The sequence below is a fragment of the Stomoxys calcitrans genome, chromosome 1 (assembly GCF_963082655.1).
Source record: "Stomoxys calcitrans chromosome 1, idStoCalc2.1, whole genome shotgun sequence".
NCBI lineage: Eukaryota > Metazoa > Arthropoda > Insecta > Diptera > Muscidae > Stomoxys > Stomoxys calcitrans.
This window is the reverse complement of record NC_081552.1, coordinates 250,388,422-250,401,113: the sequence shown is the minus strand read 5'-3', so window position 1 is coordinate 250,401,113 and position 12,692 is coordinate 250,388,422. Positions and strand designations below refer to the sequence as shown.

The following is a 12,692-nucleotide window of genomic DNA, read 5'->3' as shown; positions in this document are numbered from 1 at the left end:
AGCCCCTAACACAACTCACTGTCCCAAATTTTGGCAAAATCGGACAATAAATGCGTCTTATATGGCCCCAAAACCTTAAATCGAGAGATCGGTCTATATGACAGCTATATCCAAATCTGAACCGATCTGGGCCAAATTGAGGAAGAATGTCGAAGGGCCTATCACAATAACTGTCCCAAATTGCGGCGAAATTGGACAATAAATGTGCCTTTTATTGTCCCAAAACCTTAAATCGAGAGATCGGTTTATATGGCAGGAATATCCAAACCTGGACCGATCTAAGCCAAATTGAAGAAAGATGTCGAAGGCCCTAACACAACTCACTGTCCCAAATTTTGGGAAAATCGGACAATAAATGCGCCATTTATGGCCCCAAAACCTTAAATCGAGAGATCGGTCTATATGGCAGCTATATCCAAATCTGAACCGATCTGGGCCAAATTGAGGAAGGATGTCGAAGGGCCTAACACAACTCACTGTTCCCAATTTCGGCAAAATCGAATAATAAATGAGGCTTTTTTGGGCCTAAGACCCTAAATCGAGAGATTGGTCCATATGGCAGCTATATGCAAATCTGGACAGATCTGGGCCAAATTGAGGAAGAATATCGAAGAGCCTAACATAACTCACTGTCCAAAATTTCAGCATCATCGGATAATAAATGCGCCTTTTATGGGCCCAAAACCTTAAATTGAGAGATCGATCTATATGGCAGCTATATTCAAATCTGAACCGATGTAGACGAAATCGAAGAAGGATGTCGAAGGGCCTTACACAATTCACTGTCCCGAATTTGAAAATTCGGACAACAAATGCGCCTTTTATGGGCACAAGACCTTAAATCAAGAGATCGGTCTATATGGCAGATATATCTAAATCTGGACCGATCTGAGCCAAATTGAAGAAATATGTCGAAGGGCTTAACACAACTCACTGTCCCAAATTTCAGCAAAATCGGATAATAAATGTGACTTTTATGGACCTAAGACCCAAAATGTGGTGGACACCCACAGACTTGGTCTCAAAAGTGAAAGTCAATTTTGAGCTCTACTCCCAAAAACCTTTTATTAAAGATCCATATATCCATAGTCGGTAAATATGGTATGGATATCCCCTCTCCGATACCTTTCATTTGAGCCCCACATTGACATGTGAGACTTAGCTCTAAAAATATATCAGCATCGTGATCTACTTATATTGCCTTTGGCCTCAAAATTCGATATCAAATTCGTTTTCTAAACTCAAATACCTCTCATTTAAAAGTCAGTGCATATGTCCAATTGGATTTGGGCCCTAAAAACAACCAATATCGAGCTCCACTCTCTTTAAGACCCAAATTGTCATGGTGAGCAAATACGTCCTATATGGGGGTCGTTACGGGGGTCGAACGTCCCCCAGACAGTTGGTGCCGAATGTTAATATTAGACCCCCAAATACCTTTCATTTGAGCCCCATATTTCCATAGTCGGGAAACATGTTCGCTTTGGAGGAATGTTTTGGGGGATGGGGCGGCCACCCAGTGACTTCGCCAATTGGGAGGGGAGGCCCCCAAACACTTGACCCCACATTTGGATATCAGATTCGTATTCTACACCCAAATACTTATTATTTGAGTCCCATATTGCCTGTTTGGGGGCGTTTGTGGAAGGGATGGACGCCCAGAAACTTGGTCCCACATTTGGATATCAGATTCGTATTCTACTCGCAAATACCTTTCATTTGAGTCTCATATTGCCATGGTCGGTAAATATGTCCGGTTAAGGGGTCTTTTGGGGGTTGGGGTGGTCCCCCAAACACTTGGTCTGACGATTGAATATCAGATACATTTTCTAATCTAAAATACCTTTCATTTGAGCCCCATATTGTCGTGATTGGTCTATATATATATTTGGTAAGTTTTGGGTGGGGCGTCCCCCCTAGGTACCCCATCCGAAATTTGGATACCAACTTTTTGTTTTTAGGTTGCTATAAGAGAGCACACAAAATTTGGTTTTAATCACCCATTTCCGAGATCTGGAGTTTCTGAAAATTAGGGTAAGGGGGAGGGTCCGCCCGCCCTTCAAATATCAAAAAATGTAGTACCCTATTTTCAACGCGGGATCATCTTTCATATAATCACCACCATTGATTGCATTTGTCGAGTTCTATGCGCGGCATCTCTTTTTAGACAAACATAGAATATTGAATAAGAACTGTTATGCTATTGGAGCTATATCGAGTTATAGTTCGATTCGGACCATAAATAAATGCTGAACATTGTATAAGTCATTGTGTAATATTTCAGTTCAGTCGGATAAGAATTGCGCCTTGTAGGGGCTCAAGCAAAATCGGGAGATAGGTTTATATGGGAGCTGTATCAAGCTAATAATCGATTCAGACCATATATGACAAATCGGATGAGAATTGCGCCCTCTAGAGGTTCGAGAAGTCAAGACACAGATCGGTTTATATGGCAGCTATATCATGTTATATACCGATGTGCGCTATACTTAGCACAGTTATTGGAAGTCATAAAAAAACACCTCATGCAAAATTTCAGTCAAATCGGATGAGAATTGCGCGCTCCATTGGCTCAAGAAGTCAAGATCCAAGATCGGTTTATATGGCAGCTATATCAAAACATGGACCGATTTAAACCATACTTAACACAGTTATTGGAGGTCATAAAAAACACCTCATGCAAAATTTCAGTCAAATCGGATTAGAATTGCGCCCTCTAGAGGCTCAAGAAGTCAAGACCCAAGATCGGTTTATATGGCAGCTATATCAGTTTAAGAACCGATTTGAACCATACTTAGCAAAGTTGTTGGAAGTGACATCAAAACACTGTGTGCAAAATTTCAGTCAAATCGGACGAGAATTGCGCCCCCTAGAGGCTCAAGAAGTCAAGACCCATGATCGGTTTGTATGGCAGCTATATCAAAACATGGACCGATTTGGCCCATTTACAATCCCAACCGACCTACATTAATAAGAAGTATTTGTGCAAAATTTCAAGCGGCTAGCTGTACTCCTTCAAAAGTTAGCGTGCATTCGACAGACAGACGGACGGGCATGGCTAGTTCGACTTAAAATGTCGCGACGATCAAGAATATATATACTTTATGGGGTCTTAGACGCATATTTCGAGGTGTTACCCATCCTATGGTGGAGGGTATTGGGCTCTTTGGGTTAGCCACTCACATACCAAATTTCTTACATTTTTTAATCCGTTCAAAAATAACAGACATATTTCCAAGTTTTTTTGTTTTCTTCCCACTGTGCGGCGTCAAGTTGGAGATAAAAAAGATATTTGTTATTAAACCCGAATTCACAGACAAACATCAAGCGCTATGAATTATTCGGATTCATTGACGATTGTAGAGCTTATGAAAATTTTTTTTGAATTTAAATTTAATTTTTGTATAAGAAATTACATTCGATTTACAATTTTCCTTATTTTCAATGTTTCCTACCATGTTTTACCATATTTGACCTAATTGTGTACCCTTTTCAAGCGATCACTTCATTGTTCTGTAGCTCTAGTCAAATGAAAGTAGTTAAAATTCCAAGCTCACAACGTCTGCAGAGTCTGGGTTTTGCTGTCACATGGCTTGACAATAAGCTATGGCTGCTGCTGCTGCTATGTGACCAACACAGCAGACACCGTCTATCATCAACCAGCCAATGAATTGAATGACTGTTACATGTTTTTCATGTCTCTTTGAAAATGTATGCCACATTTCCCCTACGATTACATTTGAGTTCAGGGTTCGCATATTAAATCAAATCGAGGAGCTATGCTGCAAACATGCATAAATTTAAGACCCCTCCTAACGCTCTATCTATGGCAACCCCCATTTACTTCAATGTGATTTTTATGGATCTTTTGTTGTAAAATTTAGATTTGTTTTCAACCATTTGTGGGTCAATTAGGTACAAAGCCCCTTTCAGATAATAGCAACAATGAATGAAAATTTGAAACTTTTATTTTTGTTAATTTTTTTTGTTTCTTTCATTTCTATTATTTTTCGTTTTCTTCTGATATCGCGTGCGAACGATGAGGTTGTTTGTGGTTGTGTCACATTGGAGGTCACCGAAACTTAACACTTTTCGTAGTCAATTTTCTTAGCCGAAAATTTTTATGGTTATCATTTTGATAATTATGAATATTTTTAAGGTGCTTCACATGAAACGAACATCACGAAAGTTAAGGGTTTCGTTTAAATATGGAACGAAAAAAAGGGCATGTACTTTGAGTCGTTTGTATACCCACATTGCGGTTGTTTGCTTTTGCAACTCGTAGGAAAGTTCATTAAAGAAAAGAAAAAAATACAAAAGAAAACACAAAATTGTCTATAGAAATAAAATTTAAAATTTTCAAAGAAATGCAATTTTATAAATTTTTTTTTATAAAAATAAAATTAGGCAAAGTTTTCTACAAAAATTTAAATTTTAAAAAATTGAAAAAATTTTCCCCATTAAATAAAATTTTTACAAAAAGTTCGGGCGGGCCGAATTTTGGATACCCAACACCTCGGGTATATATGTAAGCCACCTTTCGTCATATTCCGGTGAAAAATGTATAATTCATGCACCCATAGCAGCGACATCAGACAATAAATGCGCCTTTTATGGGCCCAAAACCTTAAATCAAGATACCGGTCTATATGACAGCTATATCAAAATCTGAACCGATTTGAGCCAAGTTGCAGAAAAATGTCGAAGGGCCCAACACAACTCACTGTGCCAAATTTTGACTAAATCGGACAATAAATACGTCTTTTATGGGCCATAGAACTTAAATCAAGAGATCGGTCTATATGGCAGCTGTATCCAAATCTGAACCGATCTGTGCCATATTTCAGAAAGATGTCGAGAGTCCTAACACAACTCACTGTCCCAAATTTCGGCGAAATTGGACAATAAATGCGCCTTTTATGGGGCCAAGACCTTCAATCAAGAGATCGGTCTATATGGCAGCTATATCCAAATCTGGACCGATCGAAGGGCCTAACACAACTCACTGTCCCCAATTTTGGCTATATCGGACAATAAATGCACCTTTTATGGGCCCAAGACCTTAAATCAAGAGATCGGCCTATATGGCACCTATATTCAAATCTGGACCGATTTGAATATAGGTCCGCCTTTTATGGGTCCAAAGCCTTAAATCGAGAGATCGGTCTATATGGCAGCTATATTCAAATCTGGACCGATCTGTGCCATATTTCAGAAAAATGTCGAAAGGCCCAACGAAACTCACCTGCCCAAATTATGGCTTAATCGGTCAATAAATGTACCTTTTATGGGCCCAAGACCTTAAAGCGAGAGATCGGTCATTATTATAGCTGCCCTATAATATCCAAATCTGGACCGATCTGTGACGAATTGAAGAATAATGTCGACTGTCCTAGCACAACTCACTGTCCCATATTACAGCAAAATCGGATAATAAATGTGGCATTTATAGGACTAAGAGCCTAAATCGGCGGATCGGTGTTTGCAACACATCGAAATATCCATTTCCGACACTATAAAGTATATATATTCTTGATCAGCGTAAAAATCTAAGACGATCTAGCCTTGTCTGTCTGTCTGTCTGTTGAAATCATGTTACAGTCTTAAAAATAGAGATATTGAGCTGAAACTTTGCACAGATTCTTGTTTTGTCCATAAGCAGGTTAAGTTCGAAGATGGGCTATATCGGACTTTATCTTGATATAGCCCCCATATAGACCGATCCTCCGATTTAGGGTCTTAGACCCATAAAAGCCACACTTATTATCAGATATTGCTGAAATTTGGGAGAGTGAGTTGGGCTAGGTCAGTCGACATCCTTCGTCAATTTGGCCCAGCTCGGTCCAGATCTGGATATAGCTGCCATATAGACCGATCCTCCGATTTAGGGTCTTAGGCCCATAAAAGCCACATTTATTACCAGATTTTGCTGAAATTTGGGACAGTGAGTTGTGTTAGGCTCCTCGACATTTTTCTGCAACTTGACCCAAATCGGTCCATATTTGGATATAGCTGCCATGTAGACCGATATCTTGATTCAAAGTCTTGGCCCCATAAAAGGTGCATTTATAATCCGATTTCATTGAAATTTGACACAGTGACTTATGTTAGGCTTTTCGACATCCGTGTCGTATATGGTTTAGATCGGTTTATTTTTAGATATAACTACTGTACTTATAAGTGTTTTGTCCAAATCGGAACATATTTCAATAAATCTGCTGTGGGTCATAAGGTATGCAATTCTCATCGGATTTTGATGAAAGGTGGTTTATATATATATACCCGAGGTGGTGGGTATCCAAAGTTCGTCCCGGCCGCACTTAACGCCTTTTTACTTGTTTTAATTAAAAAATATTATTGAAGTTTTTAGTTTTCCTAGTTTTACCAATTTTGTGTGGCCAGTTTCTTGTTTGCCTTCACTATTGGTTGGCAATGAATTGCATTCTTCCTGTTTGGAGAAGTGGTTATGGCACTCATCAAAATAACATTTCGACATAATGGTGTAACATAAATTTTTGTTAACAGCTCAATGGCTAATCATTTGTCAGCGCAATAAATGTTTTGGGAAAAACTGACTTTCTCCAGAGGCACAGGCACCGATGAACAAACCACACAAAAATTACCAAACAAGACCTCATCACTTACAACTGTCTAAATGTCTAGGTAGGCAACAATTTTGTTAACCAACAAAAATCATGGCGCGTGTTTTTTAATAAGAAAAAAAAAAAAATCTTAAAAAAACTGGCATATTATCCCTGATCGTAGCCAGCCAAGCTGACAAACAATTTAAGGTGACAAATATTTTTTTTTTTTAAAAAGTAGTTAAACTTGATAATGGAGAAGAAAATTAAAAGGTCTTGAACGTTTGCTTCCCAAAAGTCATCATAAAAATAAATGACCATAATTTTCTTGGATTTTTATCAGGCATGGCCATAGAGGCACAGGCAGAAGTGTAGATATTTTTGGGCATTCATTTAAATGTGTGTTTTGAAGTGCGTAGTTCATAATTGAAGCTACGACGATATGTACTCATATGACGTGAGGTCAATTATTAACAATTATTATGACGCCGAGACGTGTTAGTCTAATTGTGGTGTCTTTTTTATATGAAAACGATATGCCATTCATCATGTAAAGCGAAAAAGAGAAAATAATTAAAACAATTAATCTAGAATCAGAGGGGCAAATGAGATTTAGGAAAGTGATTGTACGGCTACAGAGACATTGAAGAGTAGAAAAGTCCTAGAGCCACTGCAAGCACATTTATTGACCAATCTTGCCAAAATATTGCACAACGCTTTCCTCGACGACTTCCACAATATACATAGAGTTTGGTCAAAATCGGTTCAGATTTAGATATAGCTCCCATATATATGTTCGTCCGATTTGTAGTAATATTTCAATAAAATGGTCTTTTGTTAACCGATTATCTCGAAATTCGGCGGGAGGGATTTTCTTTCGACTCTCAATATTACTGGTGAATTTCATGGAAATCGGTTAAGATTTAGATATAGATCTCATATATATACATATATCGCCCGATTTTAACTTCTAGAGTCACAGCAAGCGCTTTTATTGATCCATCTTGCCAAAATTTTGCAAAACGTTTTCCTCGACGACTGCCACTGTATCTGAGGAATTTCGATCGAAATCGGTTCAGATTTAGATAAAGCTCCCATATATATGTTCGTCCGATTTTAAAAAATATTGCAAAAAAATGATCATTCGTTATCCGATTCTGTCGAAATTTTGCAGAAAGGAGTTTCTTATGACTCTCAATATTACTGGTAAATTTCATAGAAATCGGTCCAGATTTAGATATAGCTGTCATATATGTATATAGCCAGATTTTCACCTCGAAAGCCACTGCAAGCGCATTGTTTGACCAATCTTGCGAAAATTTTTCACAAAGCTTTCTTCGACGACTGCCACAGTATCTGAGGAATTTGCTCGAAATCGGTTTAGATGTAGATAAAGCTCCCATATATACGTTCGTCAGCTTTTTGGGTAATTTGCCATAATGTTGTCATTTGTCAACCGTAGTTTTTACAGTTTGAACATATTTGCTCACCGAGGTCCATCAAAATTGGTTCAGAATTGTATATAGGTCCCACATTGTACTTATATGGTAGGTGTAGGGTATTATACAGTCGGCACCGCTCGACTTTTGCCCTTCCTTAATACACTTTTTAAAAATTAAATTAATTTTTTCTGTTAACATATCAAATATTTTTTATTCTTTTCAAACAAAATTATTAAAATTAAATAAAAACTTACTACACTATGGTAATGCTTTCTTAAATTGAATAAAATGTTATTTTTTAATTTATTTTTGTTTTCCACACTTTTTATACTCTTATAAAAAGATTTACTAAAACTAAATAAAATTTCACCAAACTGACATAAAATTTACTCAAATTAAAGAAAACAAGTAAAAGGCTGCTAAGTTCGGCAGGGCCGAAACCTGGAAACTCGCCACTATGGATTCTGCTGAAAGTGTTTATCGGACAAAAATTGCGGCTTGTAATTATATAGGAGCTATATCAGGTTATAGACCAATTGGAACGTTACTTGGCACAGTACTTGGAAGTCATAAGGGAACACTTTGTGCAAACTTTTAGACAAATCGGACAAAAATCGAAGATCTGTTTATATGGGAGCTAAAAAATGTTATAGACGATTTCGACCGTACTTGACACAGTTGTTGGAAGTCACAAATGAACACTACGTGGAAAAATTTCGGCCAAATCGGACAAAAATTGTGACTTCCATGGGCTCAATATCGGTTTATATGGGACCTATATCAGTTTATAGACTGATTTGGAACGTACTTGGCACAGTTGTTGGAAGTCGTAACGGAACACTATATGCAAACTTTCAGCCAAATCGAAAAATCCCATTTGCACTTCCAATAACCTACATCAACATTAAGTATCTGTGCAAAATTTCAAGCGGCTAGCTTTACGCATCCGACCGCTATCGTGATTTCGACAGACGATTGGACGGACATGGCTTGATCGACTCAGAACGTGGAGACGATCAAGATGATAGACACTTTATGGGGTCTTAGACGAATTTTTGGAAGTGTTACAAACGGAATAAATAGATTGGTATACCCCCATCTTTAGGTGGTGGGTATAAATATATTATTTAAAATATCTCTTAAAAATTCAATTAATTTTGTTCTTGAACAATAAGAATATTTTTCATTCTTATATAGAATAATTTACTAAAATTTAACAAAATTTTATTAACTAAATTAAAAATTCCTTAAAATAAAGAAATTAAATTTTTTATTTTATTCCTGCTTTTAAACATTTTGTATATTTTTATTCTCTTATAAAAAGACTTACTCAAATTTAAAAAAATTTAACCAAACTGAATTAAAATTTCCTTAAATTAATGCACATTTTACTAGTCCCATAAAGTGTTCCGTTTTTTTGCGAATTTGAAATATCTTTTGAAAATTAAACTTATTTTGTTTCGTAACATTTCGTATATTATTAATTCTCTTATAAAATAATTTACTAAAATCAAATAAAAATCGAATTAACTAAATTAATGTTTTCTTAAAAAAAAATTAAACTAATTTCGTTCCTTAACATTTCGAATATTACTAATTCTCTTATAAAATAATTTACTAAAATCAAATAAAAATCTAAAAAACTTAGTTTATGTTTTCTTAAATTGAAGAAAATTTAACATTTGGAATATTATTTATTTACTTATTAAATAATTAACTAAAATTAAATACGAATTTACTAAATTAAATTAAAATTTATTAAACTAAATTAAAATTTCCTTAAATTGAAGAAAAATTTTCAAAAATATCTTTTAAAATGAATTTAAATATATATCGAGAAAACTAATTGGTTCTTTCACGAATTTTCGACAAAAAAAAACATGTTTAAGTATTTTTGCACACAAGCTTTTAGTCTTCAATATATGCAAACCAATTATTTTGCAATAACCCAATTTTTTGGTATGCTTTAAATGAAATTAAAGCCTGCTTGACTTTTGTCTTGTTATATCACTTTAATTGAAATAAGACAAAATAGCAAAGTTTATGCTCAAGTTTTAATGAATCATGTCATCCACAAAACCTTTTAAAATAAGCATAAAAAAGTATGCGGATATCCTTTTTCCAACTTTCCAACAAAACAAAAAATCTTCAAGTTTTCTTTATTAATTCTTTAATCGCATAAACAAACTTTAACCGGAAATGGGTAGACCTTAAAAGAGGGAAGGGGGGGGAGCAATGCAAAAGCAAAATGTCATTAATTACTTACCGTCGAAAGCATGCATCTTGATTCTCGAATGGCACCACAGTAGCCCAGGAAACTCATTAAAAACATGATGCCACCGATGGCGATTAAAACATACGCCATTTGTTCTATAACCTGAGGTTGAGTAAATTGCTGTAAAAATGAAGAAGAAAAGAAAAACGACTTTAAACAATGAAAAACCGAAAAAGAAAAATAATTTTAAAAGAGAAAACTCAACGAGGGAAATAAACAAATAAACAAAAATCCCCCCGGGGATCGGTGTATAATTTTTCTAGAAATTTTCAAGTCACTCAAACTTGAACGAGGCTGCCATAATTTAATTGCAATTAAAGTCATGCATTTTTTTTTTGTCCCCCCCTAGAGAATAAACGACAAATAAGAAACCAACCATACAACATGATGAAATTAATCTTTGCCTTTTAGGTGAAAATAATATGATATTATTTAATATTATTTTTTCTTTTTTGCAGTAATCGTGTTTCATATCCCCAATAGGGGCGAGTGAAAGTTTGTGGTCTTATATTCGGGGGTATTTAAGAATTATTCTTAAATTTTTACTAGTTCGGCGGCCCATCCCTTCTAGCGATCTCAGATGAGGGAATGAAATGAAATTAATCGGCATTCTCTGCTATTCGTTGCTTAGAAAAGAAATTCTCATAATTAAACTCTGACCAATTAATTGAAGACATTCAGCCGGCCAACATGGCGAGTTGTTGATTATGATTTTGACGATGTTGGCGCTATAGTGAGGCGTTTATGATACAATAGCAACAAAAGATTTTAATTGTGATAAATGAGTAAAACAATGGATAAATGAAACCTTATCTACCATGCCACGCATAACGAATATTTAATATTTTTTGCCATTTCTAATTAAGAGACTCGATGTAATTGTAAACTAAAGGGAGTGGGGGCCAATGAACTTTAACGATTTATGATATTTGAAAAAAATAAATTACAAAAAGTTCAAGTTTATTACGATACTAGCTGACTCGGGCCCGCTCCGCTGCGTCTTCTTTTACTTTATATGGAACAAAAGTTTCCTTGGAATATTTATTTTCGAAAATTAAAGAGCTTTTAGTGAAATACCATGCTACGAAACTAGTATATCGCTTGACCAACAGTCTCTCTATCTCTATTTGTCTACGAATTTAAGTTTGGATGTAAGGTGTACTCCATTCTTAAAATATTTTATTTCAGCGCGATATTATCATGATAGCTGATTTAGGGGTGATTTCGGGGGTGAGGTGGTCCCCCAGACACTTGGCCCTAAAAAAATATCAGCATCGTGCTCTTCTCTCTAATACCATTTTTGTAAGCCCCATATTGTCATTGGTTTTATGGAGAGTATACAGAACAAACACATGGCCCCAAAATAGGTTATCAAATTCGTTTTCTAATCTCAAATACCTTTCATTTGAGCCACATATAGGCATGGTCGAAAAATTTTTTTCTCTTTGGGGGTGTTTTGTGGAAGGGGTGATGCCCTAAATACATGGCCCTACATTTGGATATCAAATTCGTATTCTACTCCCACATACCTTTATTTGAGCCCCATATTGCGATGGTCACTCAAAAATTGCTGTTTGTGGGGTATTTTGGGAAAGGAGTAGACCCCCAGAAAATTGGTCCCGAAAGTGGGTATCAATTCTTGCTCTATCCCCCAATACCTTGTATTTAAGCTCCACATTGACATGGTCGGTAAATATGCCCGATTCAGGGGTGTTTTGGGGTTTAGGGTAGTCCCCCAAACACTAAGCCCGGAAAATATATCAGCAACGTGCTATATTCTCATATTCTCATATATCTATATATGATTTATTTGAACCCCATATTGCCATTGGCCTCAAAACTGGATATCAAATTCGTCTTCTAATCTCATTTAAACTCCCCATTGCAAAAGTCAGCTAATATGTGCGGTTTGGGGTATTGGCTCTAGAAACTATAAATATTTAGTTCCACTCTATTTAAGACCCAAATTGTCTTGGTGAGCAAATGCATCCTATTTGGGGGTTGTTATAATGGTGGGATGTCCCCTAGACAGTTGGTCCCTAATGTTGATATCAGATACGTGGTCTACTCCCACATACCTTTAATTTGAGCCCCATATTTCCATAGTCGGCAAACATGACCGGCTGGGGGGGGTGTTTTGTGGGATGGGCGGCCACTCAGTGAGTTGGCCTTGAAAATATATATCGGATTCATGTTCCACTTTAAAAGCCCTCTTGTTTGGGCCTCATATTAGAATAGTCAGAAAATACTTCCTATTTGGGTGGTGTTGTGGGGATAGGGAGGCCCCATAGACACTTTTCCCAAATATTGACATCAAATTGGTGCTTTACTCCCAAAGACCTTTCATTTGAGCCCCATATTGCTATGGTCGTAAATGTATCCTCTTTGAGGGGT

The 12,692-nt window shown here is 36.3% G+C and overlaps 1 protein-coding gene across 3 annotated transcripts in view; it reads right to left on the bottom strand.

Annotated features, from left to right (window-relative positions):
• LOC106094432 (tetraspanin-18) overlaps nucleotides 1-12,692 on the bottom strand; it is a 152,870-nt gene that overhangs the window by 22,887 nt on the left and 117,291 nt on the right. For all 3 annotated transcript variants that reach the window (XM_059363611.1, XM_059363607.1, XM_059363613.1), the window contains one exon: nucleotides 10,290-10,418. In XM_059363611.1, coding sequence (XP_059219594.1) covers nucleotides 10,290-10,418 — 129 coding nt within the window. The remainder of the gene's footprint in view (nucleotides 1-10,289; nucleotides 10,419-12,692) is intronic.